At 37.9% G+C, this 25,450-nt stretch overlaps 1 protein-coding gene across 1 annotated transcript in view; it reads right to left on the bottom strand.

Annotated features, from left to right (window-relative positions):
• The window catches only part of COL5A2 (collagen type V alpha 2 chain), a 54,109-nt gene that overhangs the window by 5,112 nt on the left and 23,547 nt on the right, over window positions 1-25,450 (bottom strand). The window contains exons 17-50 of the mRNA XM_029085100.1: window positions 23,513-23,566; window positions 21,732-21,830; window positions 21,214-21,258; window positions 21,009-21,107; window positions 20,513-20,566; window positions 20,025-20,132; window positions 19,483-19,536; window positions 18,779-18,877; window positions 18,022-18,075; window positions 17,438-17,536; window positions 17,275-17,328; window positions 17,123-17,176; window positions 16,565-16,618; window positions 15,948-16,001; window positions 15,600-15,644; window positions 15,049-15,147; window positions 14,076-14,183; window positions 13,898-13,951; window positions 12,096-12,149; window positions 11,924-11,977; window positions 10,821-10,874; window positions 9,891-9,998; window positions 9,729-9,782; window positions 9,474-9,527; window positions 8,204-8,365; window positions 7,979-8,086; window positions 6,875-6,982; window positions 6,671-6,724; window positions 6,225-6,332; window positions 6,071-6,124; window positions 4,708-4,815; window positions 3,767-3,820; window positions 2,904-3,011; window positions 591-882 (exon numbers count right to left, since the gene is read on the bottom strand). Coding sequence (XP_028940933.1) covers window positions 591-882; window positions 2,904-3,011; window positions 3,767-3,820; window positions 4,708-4,815; window positions 6,071-6,124; window positions 6,225-6,332; window positions 6,671-6,724; window positions 6,875-6,982; window positions 7,979-8,086; window positions 8,204-8,365; window positions 9,474-9,527; window positions 9,729-9,782; window positions 9,891-9,998; window positions 10,821-10,874; window positions 11,924-11,977; window positions 12,096-12,149; window positions 13,898-13,951; window positions 14,076-14,183; window positions 15,049-15,147; window positions 15,600-15,644; window positions 15,948-16,001; window positions 16,565-16,618; window positions 17,123-17,176; window positions 17,275-17,328; window positions 17,438-17,536; window positions 18,022-18,075; window positions 18,779-18,877; window positions 19,483-19,536; window positions 20,025-20,132; window positions 20,513-20,566; window positions 21,009-21,107; window positions 21,214-21,258; window positions 21,732-21,830; window positions 23,513-23,566 — 2,821 coding nt within the window. The remainder of the gene's footprint in view (window positions 1-590; window positions 883-2,903; window positions 3,012-3,766; window positions 3,821-4,707; window positions 4,816-6,070; window positions 6,125-6,224; window positions 6,333-6,670; window positions 6,725-6,874; window positions 6,983-7,978; window positions 8,087-8,203; window positions 8,366-9,473; window positions 9,528-9,728; window positions 9,783-9,890; window positions 9,999-10,820; window positions 10,875-11,923; window positions 11,978-12,095; window positions 12,150-13,897; window positions 13,952-14,075; window positions 14,184-15,048; window positions 15,148-15,599; window positions 15,645-15,947; window positions 16,002-16,564; window positions 16,619-17,122; window positions 17,177-17,274; window positions 17,329-17,437; window positions 17,537-18,021; window positions 18,076-18,778; window positions 18,878-19,482; window positions 19,537-20,024; window positions 20,133-20,512; window positions 20,567-21,008; window positions 21,108-21,213; window positions 21,259-21,731; window positions 21,831-23,512; window positions 23,567-25,450) is intronic.

Raw genomic sequence — 25,450 nt, 5'->3', positions numbered from 1 at the left:
GAGAAACCAATGGCAGCCTCTAGGAATGTGAACTTGGAGGCAAATTTTCAGGAAACAGGGCAAAAGCTGACACAAATTACCTCTACCTTCCAGTCTGTTCTGATTTATCACGGCTAATCCATATAAATTAGGGAAAGTCCTAAATAGCATGTTAGAGCATTACCACCTACAAATTGCAACTATGGAGCAGCAGCAGAGAATTCTGGGTGGAAGGCACTCACAGACTATCAGTTCACAGGTAACATTTTGAGCTAACAGCAGTTAAGCAAATATTCACAACTGGTGCACCAACCTAGCTCTGTCATCATGGAAGTGGTACTCCATGGTGAGAACACTTTCAGAAGTAGTGTTCCATGGAAGTATGAAATATTTCAGGTTTTAAAATACAGCTGACTAAATACTGAATAAATAAATATAGGATACATTGCAATATATACTTCATTGTCAAGAAAAAGTTTTCAAGCTCCTACTGTGAATATCAATTTAGACCATCAAAATCAGTATCACACATTTTCTCCAGTGACCAAGTATCTATTGGAAATAAGACAGAATCACACGGCACATAGAGGAGATGCTGTGTTTAAACGCACCACTCTTCTTGGATGGGTGGCACAGCTTCAGGTCATCACAAGTCCGTGCTGGGTGTTTCTTTGAACCATCTGGGCTGCGCATAGTCTCAATCTGGCTGCTCAGTGACTTCAGCGTGGCATGGACTCCTGGGTCTGTTTTATTATGGTCATCTGGGGCTGCTTCATCTTCAGTAAACTCTGGTAGTGGATCTGCCATAGCATCATCATAGTGTCCCATAATGTCCCCAATGGCAGCAGTGAGATGGCCTGGAGGTCCTGGAGGGCCAGGAGGGCCAGGATCACCTGGTGGACCCTAAGGTTATTAAAACAAACAAACAAACAAAACCAAACCAATAGAGGCACAGCAGGGTAAATACTATGCAAAAATGATAGCAAAGCCAGCAACTACACAGCCAGTCACCCTAAAGTGCAGGGAAAATTCAGATACAGATAAACTATTCACGTTTCCAGGAAGAGGGGTAAGAGATTAGAACTGCACGTGAGGTATTCTCTCTGCTTCATGCCCTCTCTGTCTGTCTTAGTAACTGCTCAACTTTTTCTTACTCCTAATTTCAGACTTAACAGCTGGAAAAAGTCACCAAGGAATGGCCTCCTCGATCCATTTTTTTAAGCCATCTGTCCTTCCTTGTTCAAATCCCTGCCTAATAGCTTTATTAAAATTCCCACCAGCTGTAAGTGATTTTTAGAGCAATGTAAAATTTCTGCTTCCCCTTAGTCACCTCTGGCACATTTTCAATTAGTAAAGCCTAGATAGAAAATCTGGCTCTAGAAATATCTTTACATTTATCCTGCACAGTACTGAGATTTCTGGCCACAGGTATGCGAGACAGAATCCACATCATCTTTACTTGGCAGAGCAGGTGTTTTCCTGACTAAGTATGTTTTCTTGAATGGTAGGTTGTGAGGTCCTTCTGTCAACCTGAATTGTGACACTTGGGGAGGTAACTGAGTCTCGAGACAGAATGTATCTGTTAATAAACATATCTTCACCTGGAGGCTCTGCCAGCTCTTGTTTGGCAGCAGAAAGTCTGTAACATACCTTCACTGGACATTTGATGCTCTGGTGCACCAGATGGTATAACAGAACCTGGTATTTCCTTTGAGAGTAATTACTTTGGAATTCATAACTAGTGCTCCAAATATTTACTACAGAACACAGACTCAAATGAATACATGCTGTGTCTGACAAACGTAATCTTTTCTTTCTTTCTTTGTAGTTCCAATTTATAGTTGCATGCAAGCCACCATGGCAAGCAAAACTAAAGTATTACTGGTATGCAATATTTCTTGTACTGTCTCTTTACACAGGTGAAGGATTTGAATACACATTATATTTTTACACTCTACCATCAACTATTCATTCAAGTCTCAGTGCCTTCACAGAAGTGGAGATACTGATAACTGGCAGAAATTCAGAGGAAATAGGGTGAATGTTAGCACACAATAAACACAGGAAACGCTATGCCTTATGAGACAGAAAAACAGCAGAAACTGCCTTCACTGTCTTGCTCATTATTTTATTCCACCTTTTCTACTCTTCCCCAGAATAAGCAATACCAGTCTTTTAATTCTTCAGGTGATCATCCACATGATCCTTTTATCAAACTCCTCTTATTTTCTAACTTATCTTCCTTAAGATAGCACAACTTACACTTTATGACTTAAGAGTATCACAAATTGATAAACGTAGAATATGCCTGGGGTGTTTAGCAAAGGTTTAGGACTTTTTCCACAATGGTTAAACTATTTTTCATTAGTTGCAAATCATCTCACAGTTGATGTCTGTAAAACTCAGATCAGGCTGAAGGTCAGCTGAGTGGTTAGAGTTTGGGGTATTCATTTGGAATAAAGGATTTCCTTAATGCGTGGCATGGTGGAGTACACTGCTGGCAATCAGTCACGTGGTTGTTCTGATTCAGTGCCACCTTTGTGGAACTACTGACTTTGAGCTACTGGTGGTTCCAGGTATACCAACTGACCTATGCTTCAACCTGAGGTTTTAGGATCCAACTTGCCAAATAGCCATGTTGAACTGCAGATCCACTAGGATCCAGTGAGCTAAATACAGAAGTAGCCCCAGGTTAGCCTAGGGAGAGCACAAGTGGATGAAACTGGGATTGTCACAGGTCCGAAGATGAAAATGAGTAAGAAATGAGCCCCTTCAAAACACCATTACCCTGGCTACTTATTGGAGAAACTGTATCAAAAATCTTATCATTTGTCCTGAGCTCATGGATGAAAGTGACACAATGGACTGTAAAAAATCTCATTATCTGAAGGTAACATTTTCCGTCCATATTTCCATCAACTTACCTCAGGTCCAGCTTCTCCTACACTCCCTCTAACACCAGGAGGCCCAATTGGCCCAAGTGGACCAGGACTTCCATCTTTCCCAGAAGGACCAACTGGACCTGGAGGACCCTAGAAAATACAAGAGAAAACAAATGTATTTTAGTATTTAGTAAGAATGTTACACAAAATAGCCCTTTACAGGCAATATCTTCTGAGGAAGCAATCACTTATTTGTGTCTATTACCGAACTTTTAAAAATCACCCCTTTTCTTCTCTAAAAGTAGGAAGGCAGTTCTTCTGAAGTCAACCACCTCAGCCAATATACCTTGGGCTCAGCTGTGTATTTTTTCCCAAAACCATTTAAGTGGGTTCAATTTTAGGTGCTACGCCGACTGGAGTAGCTGCTGTACACCAACATACATACAGACTCAGAGATATACTGACACTTAGGAACGTCCAAGGCAGTCATGTTTCTCATTTACTTTTGGGTCAATGATGTACAATATGGTATATGAAAGGCAGAGTAGCAATTAGCAGAGCTGCCACATATGTGGCTTTGCATCAGCTGCAGCAAAAGTGTCTAGAAAAAGAGACTGTAGCCCTGTAGCTACTCTGAACTGACATTTTATCTGGCTATAAACTACACATGTGTCAAAGCTTTAATATATTAAGCAAGGTAATGTCTCTCAGTAAAGGACAGTGGGGAAATCACCACATGATACTGAAGTCAGTAAAAGCCACTGAAATAAAAGCGAATCAGAAATAGAAAACTGATTGTGGAAGAAAAAAAACAAACAAACAAAAGCCCCCAAAACAAACAAACAAACAAACAACAACAACAAAAACAAGCAAGAAAAAACTTAAACCTGAAACATTATACTCACCCGAGGACCAAATGGGCCTGGAATGCCAGGACTCCCCTGTTCACCAATAGGACCCTAAATAGAAGAAATTATCATATCATTGTGACATTTAAAGCATACTGCTTTAAGTTTTAAAGAATTAGTGTGTGATATACACAATTCTGTATGAACAGGATTATAATATACATGAAAAAAGGGTAGTACCTTTCCCTCTTACAATTATTTTTATTCTATTGCTCTCTTTTGTCAGAGTAACAGCTGTAATCACAATTAAGATTAATAGAATTTACTAGTGCTTGGCTGTATATAAAGTTGTTTCTGCAGAAAAGCCTTGCTTTCATGACATTTAGAATCAGATAGGTTTACAAAAGAGTAACTGACAGCACTATTATGAAGTGGAAAGCTGCTTTAGGTGTTGGGGTTTCTTTGTTGACTCTTTCTTGCATGTTAAAACTTCCAGCTCTTACACAGCATCAGTGAGCAAACATAAAAAAAAAAAAAAAGTTTTCCATTCAATTGCCACTGAAATCATGAAGTTCATGCAAATATTAGCATGAGACACTATCACACTCTTCATGGGATTCTGCATTAGATTCCTTGACTATAAAGAGTTCAAAAACTGGCAAAAAGCATTTCACACTCTAATGTGCTTATCTGAAACTATCGTCTTTTTTGTTACCATCCTGTGCTGACAGGCCACAGACTGTCAGTGATCTGTCACTGAAGGACTGGCACAAATGTAGAACAAACATCTTGAAAGCACAGGCTTACCTCATCATGCAAAAGTATTGTGAAATTACATTAAAAATATTAGCAAGACAGCCAGGTCACTCACAAACACCTTGTGGGAAAAAAATTACTCATGTTTGCTTTATTTTTTTTCCTATTTTAAATATCTATGCCCCTGATACATGATTTAACTATCAAGGAAATGAAATTATAGTAAAAACAGAACAACTTACAGGAGGACCAGGAAGACCTTGAAGCCCAGTGAAACCCCTGTGTCCTTTCTGGCCCCTGTCACCTCGATCTCCATTGTCACCTTTGTCACCACGAGGTCCTTGGGGACCCTGTAAATATCAATGACGAAATGTAAAATTCTGAACTGGGGAAAAAAAAAAATCAACCTCAAAAACGTCTCATTTGCTTTTAGACGCTGCATTCAGACCTCCTTTATTTCTAAAGCTAGAAGGAAGGTAATTCTGACGCAGCTTCAAGAAACTTAATTTTTAACCAAAGAATAAGTAAATTACAGAAAACTGTGTTGTGCTTGTGGTAAATCTAGTCTATTTAGCTTCATAATACAGTAAAAAAAAAGTAATAATGATACTAAATAATATACATAACAAATTTTTTAAGATTGAGGAATTTCTTTGCCTTACTGGATATGGCAAATAATTTTCGTAGGTAAGACTGAAATACTCCATGTTCCATCTTCTCACAGCTCTTTTCATCTTCACTATGATTAAAGTACAACTGAAGTTACATTCCCTAACTACAGACAACAATGTTCAGGCCTCCCAGTACAAATAGCTTGGTTCTATTACTGTCACAATTTAATTCTTGGTATTTTTGATAGTTTCAAACTTTTCATACTAAGTCAAGAATCATTGGAAAAAAAATGGCTTCTGCTTTCAATTCTATATTTCTCAGCCCAATTGTATGCTAAATTTCTTAATGCCAAATTCCAAATAGTTTATCAATGGCATCATTATCACTAACTACTCAATAAACTTTTCCTGTCTCTCATATGACATATGCTTAGGGACAGGATAACATTCTTTTGAATTTCCCAAGTTTGCAATTAATTTTTTGTTCCAAGCTTGGACTGTAAGAGAGTTATGTAACACAAAAAAGATGGGTTTTGTTTGTTTTTCTATTTGGACTGAAGTCAGAATCTCATTAGTTGAATAAGGCAGTTTCATAGGAAGAGGTAATGTTGTTATAGTTCTGCCATTTTTATCTAAGAATCTGTGTTTTTGTTCAGCATTCATTTCTTTAGCCCTTACTTGAATTGTCAGGCACAGACTCTAGCCATTTGCTGACTGTGGTCCTACCATCATCTGGACAGCAACACACTCCAAATAAAGAGGCTTCCAAAGCATTTGTTATTTCTCTGCAAAATATTTTTAAAGAAAGTGTAGAAATACTAGTGTATTCAGGCAGATTTGTACAGCTCTGCAGCTCAGAAGACTACCTGCATCCACTTGCAGTCAGAACACTAAAAGGTGAAGCCCTGTTCAGCATTCTAATTTGGGCTCAGTTTCTCATATGCTTTCTTGCCAAAAGTATCTCAGATAACCACAGTGACCACGGAGAACTTACAGGCAAACCTCTTTTTCCTGCACGACCTGGGGGACCCATGGGACCTCGAGAACCCTACAAAAAATACATACAGAAGATATGTGAAACAAGGCACAAAAGCATAGACAGCAGTTTTTTGATAAACAAAGTATTAAAATAAAAAAGTCTCACTTACAGTTTCACCTCTTTGCCCTGCATCTCCTGGAGGGCCAACAGGACCTGGAGTTCCTGGACCCCCTGGGGAACCTGGTAAGCCTGCAGGGCCAGGTTCACCACGATCACCCTGCAAAACATAATTTCAATATTATTTAGATAAAGAGGACTGCACTAGACCAAAGCAACAGGACTCTAGCATTCCTAATCTGTTTTCTAGCAATTACAATCTACAAAGATCTTTCTTCTGTAAGAACTCAAGTTTGACCTTCTGGAGGCAGGTGTTCTTAGCCTCTTAGCCAAGTCAAGTTTTCTCAGCTTTGAGAGGTACTACTTATTCAAAGCTCTGATATACTTTCAGAAAAAGTTCTCCATTCCATTTAACTGAATGAAGACAAAAAATCCAAAATAAGTCAATAATAAAATGGAGATTTACAGAAGTGACTTAATAAAACAATGTATTCTTACACGTTCTCCAACAGCTCCATCTCGTCCAGGAGTACCGTCATTACCAGCAGGTCCCTAGAGTTACAGAACACAAATAGGGCTATTGATTAGCTCTGTAATCTTGCATTTCTACAAGAAATTGCAATTCTCCACCTCTAACTTGAAGTCAAGGAGAATAACCATTAGATTGTCTTTTTTAGCATGTTACTAGGCTCTAATACTTACTTCTGGACCAGCTTCACCTACAGGTCCAGTAGCACCTGACTGGCCAATAGGTCCTGGGGGACCTTTATCACCAGGTGGCCCTGTGGGACCTTGTTTTCCTGGTGTACCCTAAAAAAGATGAGAAATATCGTATCAAAATTTTAATCACAAAACAAAGAAAGCACAAGAAAAACTGCTGCCTACAAAACACTACTTGTTAATCCAGTCTGAAGTACCATCAACATCTGTAACTTCCAAACACTGAGAATTAAGGGAAGTGTTCTTACAGATTTTTAATATATATAGTATACTGTGTATTTTTAAACAGTTTAATTGTGTTAGTTGCTTTAAATAGGCTTTTATTAAATAGAAGCTGCACTTGAAGTTAGTCTATCTAGTAGCAACTCTCTAAGCACACACTTGCTTGATATGGCAATATGTTTGATGGAATTATCTGCAATAGTCAAAGTGTTTTGAACTCTGGAAAATGTAATGCAATTTGAAATAAGTAACATGATTGGGTTTTTGTCTGTCTCAACACCAAGAAACCTTTTGTTAGCCTGGAATAATTTCTGTCTGATTTTATAAATTGACTTTATGGATCCAGTGGTAATGGTAGATCCTCCATACCACCCCTTTTACTGATCTATTTAATTACTTGATCTCTTGGATCATTAGGCTTTCCAATAAGCATCTAAAAATCCTACATGAAAGTAAAGAGAGCACAAACAGCAATTTTGAAGATTGTAGTCCCCAATTTATGAAATAGCAGTTACAGAATATTTACTCATATTCAAGTGACCTTTGGGCACCTAAATGAAAAGTCTGGGGTTGTTTTTTTCATGGATCCAGTTTTAAGTCAAATAGGAACATTTTAGCCAGAACTCTTAATGCTCTTACCCACTTTCCCTTAATTCAGGTTCAGATCTTCCATTACTGCAGAAACAAAATCTCCCAGCTCATACATTTGCATGAGATTTAGTTATTTACTATTCTCTCTATATTTGTTCCTGCAATTGGAGTTTTCAAACTTTCTCCTCCTGCTATGGGGCACTGCACTCTCAGTCCCACAAAAATGATGAGAATGCTCAAGGGTGGCCGTATATTGACTTGGTCGTTACTTACTGCAGGACCTGGCAGCCCTGGCATGCCTCTTTCTCCTCGCTGTCCTGGCATACCAACAATACCTCTTTGACCCGTAGTTCCTGCTGGACCAGGGGGACCATCTGGGCCCTGAAATTGATGAAGGATAAAACAACGTTACTATAATTTCAGTAGCAGTAAGTGTACATAATGAGACCAAGCCTAGAGTTGGTCTAGGAAGAATTAATAACATCAACAAGGACATACCGGCTGCCCATCTTCCCCTGCATCACCCTTGTCTCCAGGACCACCAGGAGGCCCAGATGGACCTCGATCTCCCACACGGCCATGAGAACCAGGGTCACCACGAAGACCTGGGGGACCTTCTTTTCCTGGCTCACCAATAGGCCCAGCAGGCCCTGGAGTTCCCTAAGAAGATAAAAATACCTCATTACATTGGACCCTTTTCTGATCAGGACAATTAAATTCTAAGGACTGTGTTTTGATTAACTATAAGGAAGGCCCAAAGTCTGAAGAGCTAAGAGCTATTGTCATCTCCTTTATGATCAAATAAAAGAGATTAAATGAACATCTCATGTAATTACGTCCCAGCTCCACCCCTTCTCCCCCTACAATTTGCAATTCTAAATTCCTTCCTTTAAAAGACACTCTTCCCCTCAACTACTGCTAGAAAACTCACCCTTGTCCATTCTTTCCAATATCATCAAGCTAAAGTCCATATTAAAACTTTTCACTCATGTGGTAGAAATCAGTGTTTTAATGGACCTTTGTTAATTTCTCAAATAATTATAAAATACTTCGCATTTATATTATGTTTTCCATAAACTTCACCTTTTGATAAACTCACAACGACTACAAGTTATTTTTCTCATCAAAACATTAAAAGGCATATGAAGAGAGTGACACAGTTTTATGTGTGGAGTTGAATCCTCACTTGTCGATCTACAGCTAATTTATTGGTTTTTTTAGTGCTTCTGAAAATGTTTAGACATGAAAGATTTTGGGGTTTTGAGGGCGTTTGGTTGTTTGGTTTGTTTTGTGCGGGTTTTTTGTGGGGTTTTTTGTTGGTTTTTGTTTGGTTTGTTTTTTTTAATGGATTTTATGAGTAACTCCACTGATGAGAAAACCTGGCAGAGGCCTCTTTGTTTTCCAAAAACTCTCCTAACTTCAGTCACCACTGAAGAGACAAAAAAAAGGACAGGAAGATACAGGTTGTTGTTTTGTTCCTGTAAGAAATTATGTCATTAGAGCAGCTTGAACAGCTCAAAGCCTACTTAACCCGGTGAAAAGTCTTGCACTCATTTGGACAAACTGACACTGGATCAAGCACAAGACTAATGAGTTTTATTTAAGTCAGATGTAAGCATGCTGTCATAGAAGTCAAAGCTGACAAGCTGTTTTCTTCTATAGCATCAGGCCATAAACACCGCTTCACCTTTCTTGCTTTATTTAGTCTTCATGTTTTCAATTACCCGTTCATAAAACACACCTATTAGGAATATGACAATTGACTTACAGTAGGTCCTGGAGGCCCAACTCTTCCAGCAGATCCTGGGAATCCAGTAGCACCCTAAAAAAAACCCCAACATTTTAATGCCAACTTTATTGAAAGAAATATAGCACTGGTTACTTCAAATGTTCTCAGCTCAATTAGTCAGCAATTGTTATAGACTGTAAAAAGCAAGCTGAGGTGAAGAATGATATACACATTACATAAAATTTCAGTATTAGATTATCTGAAGTCAGGTCACTAAAAATAAAATCTACTCACAGGTGGACCCTGAGTTCCTCTACCACCTTTCAGACCAGGAACACCTGGAGGGCCCTAAGAGGAAAACAGAAAGAGAGGGGTGGTAAGTGAACACCCAGGACATTTTAAATAAGCAAGATCAGCCTATGCCACTGGTTCTCTGACAATGTTACTTATACTTACTGGTGGACCAGGAGACCCAGCAAGACCCTGTGGCCCTGGAGATCCAGCATCTCCTTTCTGTCCAGGTTCCCCAGGTTCACCTTTCACACCTGGCTGACCATCAGGGCCCTATAAGAAATAATATTTAGAACAGACATCAGATCAGAGAATACCAAATCTTTCCAGACTAAAAAAGTAATTTTGTAGGGAATTTTGCCTTCTTAGAAGGCAAAAATTAACAGGAGAATAAATTGGCCCAGAAAACAGTGGATTTGATCAATGGTTCAGTTCAAGAGAACTGTAATAGTTCAGCACAGTCTTTAGTGGATCACAGATGGCATTTTCTGAAGTCTGTGAAGTCAAAATTTCCATTTAAAACATTTTCTTATCTAGCTCACATTTTTCTTTCCCTCAGATTTTCTATTTTCCTCAGCAGCTACTACTTATCTAAAATCAAAAGGGACTAAACAAACATTGTCTTTTCTAGTCCTCTTTCCCATCAAGGGAAGCAGGTGGCTGACTCTGTGAAACGTCTGAAACATAATATTTAGGCTGTTGGAAAGTTTGGGGTATTCATGGGAAAACTCACAAACCTTCCATTTGGTCCATCAATTAATTCCAGCTTTCGCTACTCATAAAACAAATATTTGCTACCTTCGGTAGATGACACTTTATAACTTGCCTCATTTTAATCTCAAAGGAGCAACATAGCATATTCATGAAAATATGAAATCTGGTGAACAATTACATAATCCTATCAACAAAATCACTTTTCAACTGTCTAGGGTATTTACTGTCCCTTTTCTTTACTCTATATACCGATGGGAAAAAGAAACAGCTCTTTTTGCAACAAGAAGGTGACTCACGTTCCAGAGGACTGTAGTATCATAACGAAGGAAACTATGTCAAAGCATGACTAAAAGAAACTCATTAGTGTTACAAAACACATACCGGAGGACCAGCAAAACCAACAGCACCCGTTGGGCCATTTTCTCCTCGAGAACCCTGGTAAAAAAATTAGAATAACTGTATTTAACACAAAAGTCTTTCTATATACAGTAAAATTTGCAGTTAAATATACAAGAAAAGATGTTAACTATTTACTGCCATACGTGTGATTATATTTTTGCTCTATTAATCAGAATCAAACGACCTTTTAACCACAAAATAAATGATGTTAACTATGATGTTAAGATCTGCTATGTGTTCAAGACTATATGTAAACTTTCAGAATTTAGAGATGGAAGGCACGTGCAAGCACTAAAGCTGCAATAGGAGAAATTCTGCTCACAACCACTTCAAGTGATAGCAAAATTAGCTGAAGTGCACAAACTTTATGGAATCCACCACTCCAATCAGATAGGCTGGGAAAAAAAAGAATCATTTAAAGATGTATTCTTCTACAGGGTCAGAACAGGCCATGAGCTGCTTCAACTGAGCTTTCCACATAACATTTGTTTGGAAAAGAAGGAGCTGAAGGCTGCCAAGCTCCATCACTGCCCAGAGGGATGGAAGCTATTCCAATTTACACTGAATATAAGGCGGTTCTGATTTATGGCAGAGACATAATCAATTCCAAGCATTATGAAGGATCTAGAAGGGCTGAGCCTCTAACTCTAATCAAAGTCAACCTTTAAAATCCTTAAAATCACAGACAGAAGATGACAAGAGTTAGCGTAATTAGACAAAAACTAAGATATACTTCTGCATTTTGTCCATCTAAATATTTGTGTGTGTACATTATTATCTGGTAAGACAATGATTTTCAAAAGATTTAAACAACTAAAAGTGGTGGCATACTTTCAGCAGCGAGGTAAATGAGGGTAACACTATGTAAAGATTGGCCTAAAACAAGTATAGGACAGAGGAACAAAATCCACCAATAGTTCTGCAAGTGCACAGCAGCAAGACAGGAACTAGAGATTCTGGCTACAAAGAAAGGAGAAGAAAAAGAGAAAGATATATCAGCAAATGAGACCAAACCTGGAGTCTGGATCAGTGTTAGATATTGTTAACTTATGTCAGGCAAAAAAAACCAAAACATGTTTACTCACAGGGTTTCCACGAGAGCCAGGGGGACCAACTAGACCTCGAGGACCTGGTTCACCCTTAAAATAAAATAAAAGGTTATTTCCCAAGTAACTTATTAGACAAGTAGCAAAAGTGCCAATAAAGCATGGTAATATTAAGAAACTTCAGTAGTGAATGGCATAAAAATCTGTTTACCTTTTCACCAGTGGGACCTGCTGGACCCATTGGGCCTATTGGACCAGGGAGACCCTTTTGAACAAATTAAGATAAAAGGAAGTTAAAAAAGCGAAGCTTCAAAATAGTTAATTTAAGACTTCTCATATGTTACTATTTCCATATGCTTTTTAATTCCTTTAAATTCTTCTTCTTTACCTCTGAAATCTTCTAGGATCTTTTCTACCTAAAATTTACTTGCATTTCTTCTCCCACTGACCAAAATTCCATAGCTCAAAAGCCCTGCTTCCATTCATTCTCTCTTTCTTCCCTACCTCCATCTCTACTTTATGCAGCAATTATGAATAAGGCCAATGATAAAAAAGCCCTGGCTTTATTTTGCTCTCTCAGGAGAAAATTATGTTCTTTTTTCCCCACTTGCACAAAAGCTCTCTGTTTTATGCTCATATTTCATTGTTTAAATTAATTTTAATGTCCATCATTACTTTTGAAGATTAATTTATATCCTGAAAATTCTTCAAAACTGTCCTTTTTCTCATCATACAGCAGTTAGGCAAATAGGTTCCAACCTCTCCATCCAACTGCACATAATAATCCTGTAGCACTATTTAAATCATCTTCTTCAATTTTCAGATATCCCAATTACGATTCTCTCCTAGAAGCAGAGTACCACAAACCAAGCTTATTTCAAACAAAACTCTGCCTACCCCAGAAATCTGCACTGTAACTGAAGAGAAATACAAAAAAGATGGCATTGACAGAGGAAACTGCATCACCATCAATGCTCTAGCAATGGGTAGCAGAGATATCTGCAGATACCCAGCTTTAGAAGAGGGATGTACATTTAGTTCACCATTACTTTGTCTGTTCTTTACTGTAAGCTATAAACTTGCCTTACAATGACTAAGAATGTTCTGTATCTTTGGATACTATCTGATTTACGAACAAATTCCACAGCTGCTAATTGTGAGTTAGTGCTCCTGTATGCTAGGGTTTTTCCAAAAAACTTCTCTTTAACTAGAAATTTAGTCCAGTCAGAATCCTCATCCTTCCTATGTATCTCAGATTTTTCACCTTTGGCCTAGCAGTTAGTACTGCAACTGGTTTGCAAAACCCAAGAATCTCAGATAGATGCAATTTATGTAGAAACTAACTCAAATACCTTCTGGGAAGAAAACAGAGTCAGTGCATATACAGCAAACCCAGTACAATTTGGATTATTGGACAATCAGTCTGTGCAGAAAGGTGTGTGCAACATGACTTACTGCATGTGAACAGACCAGCCATGTTATTTATGCACAGGAGGATCAAAGCTTTCCATAAGTGTTAGCGACTTACTGTCCATATGGGGCTCAGTACACTTACAGGAATTTTCCTCTGTGAAACTCAGGACAGAGCATGGCCAACTCAATCCAAACAATAAGGACACATCTGCCTTAGTCCAAGAGTCAGAATTGGTGGGTTTGCTTTTTGGCTATTGATGTCTGCCTGTCTCTTTTTTTCATATTTTTACTGCAGTCAGCTTAGCTGAATCCCAAATGACCATGTCTTCTACTTCTGGGTATCCTTTCCATTGACATCTCAACTCCCATTATTGATTATACAAAACATGGGCTTGGAACACAGATATGCCAAAACATTTTGTACAGCAGTACTGAAAAACCTGAAGACCAGATTTGGAGGGTATGAAGAATGAGAATGATTGTCAAACTGTGATACCACCAAGTTGAGTAGCATTTAAATCTATGAGCTGAGCACCTCTAAGACAATAAACAATATGGTGTGCAGAGAGTAGGTCTAAAAAGAGTGAAAGATTTACTTACTCTTGCCCCATCGTTGCCAGCTGTACCTTCAGCACCTTTCTCACCTATGCCACCCTATGGAAAATACCCAGAGAGTCTCAGTTATGACACTGAATGCTGAGTAGTTCATACCCTGGAACAACTACAGTATTAAGAGACAAGTGATTCTACTCAGCACAACAGAAATAACCAGACTTACTCTATCACCCTTGGGGCCAGGCGTTCCAGCGATCCCTCTTTCTCCAGGCATACCTTGAAGACCCGGCGGGCCTGGATCACCAGGTGTCCCACTAGGACCTGGGCTTCCCTAAAACAAATAAAGAACAAGCGGTTGCCTTCTCATCTTAGAAGTATCTGTCTCTAGGCTGCAGAACACACTGTGCCTGCGTTGAAGTCTCTGGGGTACAATTTTAAGTAATAATTTTCTTTTAAATTTGGACTTTACTCATGTCCAAATACTTTTCTTTTCCCATTGTGTTACTCAGGAAGTTCAGTTGTAATACCATAGACCTTCCAAATACATTGATATTTATTCAGTGCGTACTGGGGGTGAGAACAGGCAAAAAAAGAAGCTTGAGCATCTTCTGAACTTGACCTTGATGTCACATGGGTCTATTGCACAAAGTAGCTACAAGCAGAAGTTGACAGGGGCAGAGATGCTTTATCTATGGTTTGTTTCTCATAGCTCCTCTCCATTACAGGGCCTGCATTACTAGAGGCACTCCCTACCTGAGGTGACCTTCCCAGGCCCAGTTATATCAATAGCAGGTGAAAGGCAGGCATGCAGTTTTCAGTATTTTCTTTTAAACACTCAACTCTGCCAAGTCTTTTTGTGTAAACTGACATGGTTCTTTAAACGAAGCCATTGCCAGAAGGCTTTCTGCAGTTCAGAAGTGGTTTTGTCCTGTTCTACTGAGAAACATAAAACCATTTTAAACTTCAGGTCTATATAAATTAATACAAAACGTGATTTCTCAACATTTTAGTATCTTGAACGTTATTAATATGGTTATATTGAAATAACTTGTAAGTCCTTCTAGAACCCTTATATAAACAAGATATCTTTCATTAAAAGATATCCCTTTGATAATAAAAAAATCTCTCTTATCTTCATGCAAATTAGTAGAATTATATTACATCACTGCAGTAACACAAATCTCCATTCAGCTTACCTTTGGACCATCAGGACCATGACCTCCAGCCATACCCTTTTCACCTTGGAGTCCTGATGCACCTGGTTCTCCCCTTTCCCCTGGATTGCCACGTTCTCCCTACAAAATGGAATATTATTACTTACTTAGAAGTCAGTGTACAGTTCTGGTAGACAAAATCCTAAATACACCATAAGTGCAGTAGTGCTATTTGAACTAAGAGTCTGTGAACAAATTCTAGGAGAACCGATCAAATAAAAAACAGCTTTATGCTTTTCTTGTTAACAGCAGGAGAAACAGCATGCTGTTCAGCAAACTAAAAACTGTAATTTCACAGCTGTAAACCAAATCACCCCAGCAGCTAGCATTCAACACCACTTCACGGGCTATGAAACCACTAAAGGTGGTAAGTTCTACAGAAACCATCTTAAAATATATCCATGTTTACAATCATTTTGTCAGTGGGGAAAAATGTCAAATATTCCCTTCAGCTGCTGAAGTCTGTATTATATATCAACTTTGAACCTCAGAGAACTGTTATGAATGTTTAAACTCTGAAAGGAAATACTTACCCTAGGGCCCAATGGACCAACAGCTCCAGGATCTCCAGGCACACCCTAAGGAGAACAGAACTCATCATTAGAACGATAGCATTATTCATAAACATTTTCGTTTCCAAAGTACTGTGAATGTAGATGGCTAGTTCTGAATATTATCTGTCCACGACAAGAAGAGATAGTCAACTCAATCCAGGAAGATGGTCAGATTCTAGTAATTATTTTACACAAAAGCAGTTCTCTGACAGCTTGCAGACTACATCAGTACAGATTTTGAAACAGAGTGGGAAATTAAATTACAAAGAGAAGAAAAGGTAAAACTATTTTATGAAGTGAATTCTTGTTAAATTACACAGAAATTACCTGATCACCAGGCTTTCCTCCCTCACCTGGAGGACCTGGTGGCCCAGGCAAGCCCTGTAAAAAAGTAAATAAAACGGTCACTAACATGATAGCAAGTTACATAAATCTAGATTTCATTAAGACACCAAGAATAGGAATGTAGAATTATACTCTAAGAGTATGCCCTGAGAGATCCCCAAGCAAAACAGTTACATGAACATTGCAGCATTTTTCCTCCCTCTAAATGAAATGGCAGCCTTTCTTTAACATTTGTAGGACATAAGCATATCAGCCCTAAAAATAAAGTTCTCCATAAACAGAGATTGACTTAATTAATACTTCATTATCAAAACAATTCTTTTGCTCCATATTTGGAACATCTTCATAAAATCTCCAGATTAAAACTGAAAAACAACAAAGGTTTTCTCAAGGGATACAGAGCTGGTATTTAAGCCTTTGCCAGTTCAGTTTAGTGCACAGCTGATGTGAAAGTTAAGTATCACTAATTATTCTGAGCATCACTGCCTTAATTCTGAAGTTGTGTTTTGTTAAACATCCGCTGATTGAATTTCTCCAATTTAAGTTGATAAAGACATGGCTGTTTATTTTTTTCTTTTAAAAAAAATGAATGCACATACCTGAAACCCTGTAGGACCTGGAGGGCCTTGTTCTCCTCTTTCTCCTGCCAGACCCTAGACAAAAGAAAGTAATAAGTATACAGTAGAGGAATATAGGCAGGCTCCACAATTCTTCTCTCTGAATATGTATACTTTTAATTACATATTTGTTTATTATACTTTTTTTTTTTTTTTTAACCCCGGGCCAAGATACACCCTATCTAAAAGATGTAATAAGATGTATCTTATTTCTTTAAGGTCCTCCCCTCAAACATTCTGTCCTGACAGGAAATCACTCAGTTCCATTGAAACCATGGAAGCTAGGAAAATGAACTATGAGGAAATTTTGCTCCTTGCAACTATTTTTTGTAATGGTCAGTAAAAGGAATTAGTCTACTACTATTTCCAATACCAAGCTTCCCATTTATCGAGGAAAAATTTTCTTTAAATGTTCTTGGTATTTTTTGTTTGGAATCAACAACTGGCATGAAGATAGATAAAAACAGAAGCAGAAAGAGTAATGAATGAATGAACTGAATGACTGGCGGGCAGGCAGAGTGGTAAAAGGCCTTGACTTACTGGTGGGCCAACAGGACCAGAAGGACCAACTTCACCATCTTTTCCAGGGGCTCCCTAAATTAAAATGACATAGGTAGAAGTCTTGTATAGAGAACACACATAACAGAAAAACATAATTTTCTGTAATTACTGCAAATAACAGTCACACTCACTCTCTGTCCTGGGACACCTGCATTGCCCGCTTCTCCGGGTTTTCCAGGATCACCCTAATTTGCAGAAATAAAAATGACTATTTTTATATACTATTTTCATCCATTAAAAGATATACAAATGTTTGAAGTTAAACAGATCTTGGGTACCAGATGCCATACTCACACTACTACCCTTCGGCCCAGGAAGGCCCATGCTGCCTGGCTGGCCTCTGATTCCTATTGAACCTGCCGGACCTGGACGTCCATCTTCTCCAGGAGCACCCTACAGAAAAAAAAAGCAATTTCCACATTACACTATAAATATATTTATTCATATGAACATATTTACCCCTGGAAAATGTTTGGATATATATTAAAATAACATTAACCCAGTTTGGTGCTACAGTTATCAGTCAAACGGTCTTTAAAGCAGGCAGATTTAGCCATACTGCTGAATTTAACCAAATACTATGCAATTATTATAATGGAGTCATTATATATAAAAACTTTACTGTTTCCTTAAAGTGACAGTAAGAAAAGATACTTAGTTCAAAATGGTTTAAAAACATTGCAGCAGCTGCTAACAGACCCTGTTATACAGACAAAACTAAAGGAACATTATTTTGGAGTCAGAAATCTAAAGTGTACAGTTAGAAGATGAACCTTCAGGAATCAAGAAAACTCAAGGTAATAAAAGTAATTTCAATGAGCTGGGACCTTTGAGTTACTGTAGCATTATGTGAAAGGACTCATTTTTGTGTTCCTTACCAAGGGGCCAAGTTTTCCTTCAGGGCCTTGAACACCTGGATTTCCTGTCAAACCCTAAAAGCAGGAACATTGCTGTTAAGGTTATTCATATAATTCTACAACAACAGATAAATGTAAATAAATCCAAAAGATATGCTCAGTTACTACCATAGTACAAACTTCTCTGTATGAAAGGTCTTCATCCTCATCTTCACTTTACAGCTTCATCACCCACTGTCTTTGATCTTCCCTTTTTCTATTCTCCCTTTTCTTCTGCTTCTAAACCTCTTGAGCTTCTCAGAGGCTCATCTTTATTTCTGCCAACATTATCCAGTGATCTGTATCACATCTTATACTTGCTGCTCCCTTTCTCTCCTTTTGTGATACTGCAAATTCTCCTCAAATATTTTTCCTGAAAAAAAATCTCTAGATGACATGCACCACTCAACTATGTAAGTTTTCAATCACCAATGTAATGAAGGTTGGCCTTCAATTAACTTGGCCTTCAATTCATGTTATCTGTGGCAATTACGTGCTTTACGAGCACAGTTCCTTCAGTTTCAGTAGCTGGTCTCCATCAGAGCTATTTCTCCTTTTTTTGAAGACCAGTGGAACCTGTACTTCCCCACACCAGCAGGACAGCCTTTACCCTTTAAGTAGCCCCACTGAAACAAGTCTGTCCCCTTATGTAACAGCTTATTAATTCTGCAAAGTTCATTGCTGCCTTTTGAAAATGAAAAATGCCATGGTTTATAGTGCACTGCTATTAGTTCCTTACCCTTGCTCCTGGAAGGCCAGGCTCACCGGGACGCCCAGGATCTCCCTGACCTCCTTTAGGACCAGAAGAACCTGCTGGACCACGCTCTCCTTGGGCACCCTAGAAGGATACCAGTGGGCTACTAGTTAACAGGTAGAACAGCAACAGTAAGAGCAGGTTAAATAAAACAGGTGTCTTCTGTTAAGGACCTGTTTTTGCAAGCAGAGTTCCAAATCATTAATACTTTCATTATATTACTACTTTTTTCTCCAATTCTTACTTAAAAGTAAGAATTTTAGAATCCCTGTATTTTTACCAAGAAGTCAGGAATTTACAGAAACACTAGAGTAATACTTATATGAGTCACTTCCCTGGAAGTGTTACAGCAGTTAGGAACACTAAAGACAGATAAGCCCATCTGTTCAATGAACAAGTCTAGAAAAACTATACCACACACAAAGAAAAGGCAATTTTTCTAATAGTTACCTACTCTAAAGCAATACATAAAGCAATATAGTAGTAGAACAGGTCGATGTCTCTTATCTATTCACATTTCAGCATGAGGGAGCTTTAAGTCAGGGACAAGCAAGCGAAGTTGAACATCACAGGAACTGAAAATTACATTTCCAAAAAAAATTTAGTTTCAAAACATTCAGACCCCTTTTTGGCATTTGTCAATTCCTTTTGCTCCTACTTCCAGTGAATCTGAGGACACTTTCATTTACCTTTGGTCCAGGCAAGCCATCAGAACCCGGAAAGCCACGGTTACCAGGAGAACCCTAGGAAAAGCCATAGATGCAAGATGATTATCTTAATTTTTGCATAACTTATTGCAAATAAATTACTAGATTTATGGTTTGGGGGTTCAGTTTTACAACTTTCTTTCTTCAATACTTTAAACTTGGGGTTTTTACCACTTGGAGTGGTAAAAACAGCAGCATTTTAATTCATGCATGCTGAACAGCTCCTTCTATGTGAACAGCCTCATTGAAAGCAAGATGACCATTTGTATAGGGTTAAGCAAAAAATTTGCACTTTAGCTCACTGTGTCTCCATCGTTTCTCCTACCATACTGTCCTGTGCACTGAACCCACAAATGAAAATATCCAGTGCAGAAAAAAAATAATGCACAGTATTAACTACTGTTCGGAAAACAAAGTTTGACTACATACACAATAAAACTGTAAGAAAATTCATGGTTAGGTCAAGAGGCTTTTCAGCTCAGCAGTGCATCTTTTAAGACACGTTATTCCTTTGGATTGCTTACCCTCTCTCCAACAGGACCTGGTGGACCTACTGACCCTGGATCACCTCGAGGACCTCTTTTCCCTTCTTCACCTATAGGGCCAATGGGACCTTGGGGACCTTGTGGGCCCTAGGGAAAATATTTTTTAAAAATCATTGTTAAGCTCACCATTTCTCAGGTATATTGAAAACAACTGTCTTCTAAACATCATAAACATTTTTCAAAATAAAGGAGGAAAAAAAATAGGTTTTGAATCAGTTAAAACTGATTGAGTAAAACCAGAGTCCTGTAAGGCCTATATTGCGTAGGTGATTTATAACATCAAAGGACCTACTTCACCATTCACTGTTAGTACTGTCTAGCCAGGTTCACTGTGGTTTGTCTTCCTCAATAATTACTCTCGTGATTACGAGCATCAGAAATGTCTTGAAAATTATAAGAATCTATTCAAAATATTCATAAAAGCCTTTGTGATTCCTTTTCATCTTACAAAGCATATGGAGACTTACAGGTTCGCCTTTGGGTCCTGCTTCTCCCTTGAAACCTGGGACACCAGGGTCTCCCTGAAAGCAAACACATGAATAACACTCATAAGGTTAAAACTGCATATGACCATTTTGAACTATGCTATGAAACAGAAAAACTTTTGCTAGTTTAGTAACTAGTTGCAGGCAATATAATACAATGTTTATAATGGTTTGTTTTTCCCCTTAGCATGCTTGTTTATTATCATGTTATCAAGACAAAAATTTAAATGAGAGAATTTCAGGACGTAAGCATTACTGTTTGACCAAGTTTATATAGACACTCTTCTTTCTTAGATCTTTAATAAAGCAAAACCAGTATTTTGGACACACAGAAGATTCATAAGATCCAAGTCTCAGCATACTCACTAGCATGCTATTCATTTATTTAAAGGAAATCCACTGCTAATCACTGTTTTAGTTTCATAGAGTGACACATTTGCAAGACATGACAACTTCCTCAGAGAAAAAGACTCATTACCGGCTGGCCTCGAATACCAGGTGGACCAGTACTGCCTTGTGGTCCTGGGGAACCAGGTGGACCCGATAAACCAAGGGGGCCTCCTGTGCCTGGAGATCCCTACAAGTTGAAAGAACAGCAAGCATAGTAAGGAAACACAATAAAAATAAGGAAATAAAATAAATTCACTTATATAATTTCTTCAGCAGGTGATATGATTACTTACAGTAGGGCCCTTAGCACCTGGGGAACCATCTGTCCCTTCGGTACCCTAAAGATAATGTATCAATCATTAAAATTAATTTTAATGAGGAAGGTATCAATAACTAAAGCAGAAGATTACAGTTATTGTATCCATTTTAAAAGACCAGACAATAAGGTTTATTAAATAAATGCAGGAACATATGATCTACTTGTGCAAATGCTAACATGAGTAACAAAGCATGCAAGTTAATATGATTTTTAATCTTTAAGATTTTATGTTTAAGCTTAAGCTTTAAAGTACTTCTAGGATGGAGACTGTATAACGCTGTGTAACTGTCAGTTTTTCAAGTTGTTTTAATTAAATAATTAAAAGTTATTTTCAACAAAATAATCACAAAATAAATGAATGAGACCTTTCCTTTTATGGGGAAAAAAGTAATTTGAGCAAAACTCAGTGTCTATCAAGTGGGGTATTAAAATTCCCTATAACAAGCAATATGCACAAGCTGAACATTGAGGAAATCAATTTAATGTACTTACAGGAAGACCTTGTGATCCAGCTGGGCCCTGTGGACCTGTTTCACCTCTTTGTCCTTGAGGACCTTCAGGACCACGAGGACCTGTTGGACCTGCTTCACCCTAAGATTTCACATGAGAAAACAACTGAAGATTATTTTGCTCTAAAAAGTAGCACTTAAAGTAACTAAGGAGGAATACTGAGTTTACAAGAGAAAAACAATTCAGGTTTTGAAATAGTTTATTATCCTTAAAATATATTTTTGCTTACCTTATTCTCCTTCTACTGCTTCTATGTGAATGTAAACTTTAAAAGTACAAACAGAATTTTGCCTCAATGTACACAAGAACAAGGAAACTTTCTACAAAGAAGCCGCACTACATCCAGTGGCCCAAAAAAAATAAAGTATTTTAGACATCTCTCTATAAAATCCCAGTATATATCTGTAATTTGACAACTTTTTTTTAGCTTCATTAACAGCTAAATCTTAAGATTTAGAAATGATAACACATCTGGGGTTTTTTTGCACAGTACAGATTAACTCAGTCTTGCAGCACTATATTAAACACAAAATCCCTATAAGATTGGACTGGATGGTCCAATAAAAAAATTCCTCCTGATATCTCCTTTGAATTTCATCTTTATAGAGGATATTTGCCTTTTGGAACTGATGGCTGTTAATATCACATCTTCATAACTGAAGTCCACATCTTCATTGTGTAGTCTGCTTAGCTTTCTTGAGTTCAAAGCAGATATTCCAATTCTATATTATCTGATGATCAAACTTGAAGGTAGCTCCTCCTTTTCAAAAGGTTGCATTGATTCATCATATGACAGCATCTCACAACATTTATTTAGGTATTAAGTAGCATTTAGCTGTACCAAAATATTTTATGACACGCACTAAAAGGTCTATCATTTAATTGTATACATTATGTTAATACTCTTACTAAGACTTGTTTCCAAAAAACTGTTTTGTGAATGTTGCCAGCTTCACAACAACACAAAACATCTGCTGAACTTGGCAACCTGACTAATTGAGAGTTTCTTCTTGTATAATATTTTCCTATTATGTTTTAGGAGCATAAAGGAATAAAGAGGAGGAACTGGGTGGAGGGTAAGTATAAGAAGTGTAAGGAAGTGGTATGTGTTGTCTTTTCTATCTTATTTGCAGACATATTCTGAAGGCTAGGGAAAAAAACAATTGAGCACTTCCTTGAAAAACAAGAGAGGGAAGTCCCACAAAGACAGCGCTACAGCCAGTGGAAGTTTTCCATTTCAGCACAATCACACAAAGCCACAAGAAGTGGTCATCATCGTTTGATCTACTGTGATGAACTGTGGTATCTCTCTGTTGGGCTTCAGCCATTTTTCTGACCAGTCTAGGTCATCTCAAAAAGTCTTCTCATCCAAAACTGCAAGTTTTAGCACTAGAAGGTACTACTTTCATACTTAAACCAGTTAACTAAACGCAACTTAACTTGTAATAACTCATCTTGTTATTCTTTGAATATACTGGACAAGGTTCCTGAGGCATAGCAGTACAGTCATCTTATAATCACCCCTTAGCTCAAGGAAGTGAAAGCCAAGGAAGTATCCTAACTGTGGTGAACTGCAATTGCCTCATTTGGCTTCTGATCTCTATCTTCTATCTCAAGGTCTCAACCGAGACTGATTTCACAGCAACTCTTAGCGATCTGTATACATGTCAGTCTGAATTCTGTATCGCCTAGTACGTATCTTTTTAATTCTGTGTTGTTAGACATACAAAAAAAAAAGAAGATATTTTTATTTTATTTTTTACCTTTACACCAGGAGCACCTGGAAAACCTGGAGAACCCGTTATGCCAAGTGGGCCCTATAATAGACAGACACAGAAAGCTGTAATTCTGCAGTTTAGATCGCACACAGTACTACCTAATCACTGGGCAAATATGGTACTGGGATTAAATGTATTTTTTAGTCATAAAACATTTGTTCATAACAAAACAACTATATTTTTTCCAGGTGATACACATACATTTTATGGAATTGTTGTGTGGTATTTTAATAACGTATTTAATGTTTTCAGCAGAGTTACAGCTCTTGATTCAACTATTAACGCACAAATTGCAATGGACACAGTTGACAATTATTATAGCAATTGTTTTTCAATTTTAGTTTTTAACAAAATCTTGTATCCTCTTTTTATCTCTATGCTACTGTGGTATGGTTATGAAAAGATATTTGTTGAGCAATCACAATTTGTCCTACAGAATGTAGCAAAGGAGAGTTTCTACTCTTTGAAACTTAAAATAACAATCTAGAAAAAAGAGAAATACAAGCCACATCTACATTGAAAGAATTGGGTTGCTAGACAAGATTCTTGAGGTAAGCAACATGATAAATGAAAATATAATTAAAGGCTATGCAACTACATGCCCTGCTTCCTACTCTTCTTCTCCCTGAGATTCCCAAATTGACAGCCAAATTCATTTGCAAGCTTTAAAACACAGATTTTGTGTCAAATTTTCAAGGCTGTATGGACAAAGATGTACAGCAGAGACAGTTTCCTTCTTGGATCTTTGTTCAGACATACATAGGTATTTCTGGAAGAGGAAGCAGAGGAAAGTTTCAGTTGTGCCACACTACAAAACACAACGCTGTGCAGAGGTACACCTTCAGCTCCCAAAACTAGTGCAGCTCTTCTCAAATAGCATTACATCTCAAGGTGACCAATGCTGTAACTAGGAAGGGCTGACGGCTTGAGCAGACCCTAGTATTGATGTGGCTACACTATTTCTGGTTCTAGGGCCAAATTCCTGGTGCACTGTGCTGCAGAGTGTAGGCGTACCTCATGTGGCTGCGTGGACACCAAGTCTGGGCAGGGATGCGAACAGCTGGGGCTGCATTACATGGCAGACTGTACAAACTCACTAGAAAGCAAACTTCAGGTGTATACACTTGCATATACCTGTATGGTATGATGCAAACCTCGTTTTGCTAAACAGAAAAACTTCCAGTTAAGGCCTTTAGAGCAAACTTGTAAATTGTTTCCATTTCCATAATGCCTCTTGTGCTGAACAAGACATTCAACAGATCTTTCTAGTGTACTATAAACCCTCTGGATGGCGGCACACAGTGGTTATAAATATTCACTACAACACTGTTCCCAGATGATTCCTCTTTATCTTTTCCTAATTTTCTCTCTTTTTCTAAAATATGAGGCATACTGTGAAAAAATGTTCTATGTAATAAAGATCTGCTGACAAATTTAATAAGAACAATCTGTCCCACTGAGCATTAATTACAGACAACATTTCTGCCATGACCTTGCACTGGATTTCTACATAACTGATGTAACAGCTAAGTATATTTTTGAAAAACCTATGTCCCAATTTATTGGATCACAAATACTCGTCTGCCAAACCTCTCTCTTGTTGCAGGAGGAATTCCAGAATTACCGTATACCACTGCACTGACCCAAATAACAATGCATTTCATTAACACTGCCTCCAATGAGAAACATATGTGTTAAGTACTAGTATCTCCCTTGTGACACTACATGGGATTTTACAAAAAGTGCCAGCCAATCAATTATCATGACCAGTGAAGCTAAGCTCATATTTTATGCCAAAGAAAAATTTCAAGCTTTGTGTAGAATTTTATAGCTCAGGACCCAGCTTTTTTTAACTTTAGAATTTGTTTTCAATGCTGAAAAATCTTTTCATTGTTTGAAATTTTCTTCTAACAAGTTAACCTT

Source organism: Antrostomus carolinensis, unplaced genomic scaffold, assembly GCF_000700745.2.
Source record: "Antrostomus carolinensis isolate BGI_N321 unplaced genomic scaffold, ASM70074v2 scaffold20925, whole genome shotgun sequence".
NCBI lineage: Eukaryota > Metazoa > Chordata > Aves > Caprimulgiformes > Caprimulgidae > Antrostomus > Antrostomus carolinensis.
The sequence above is the reverse complement of the archived record's forward strand: the minus strand, read 5'-3'. Positions and strand labels throughout refer to the sequence as shown.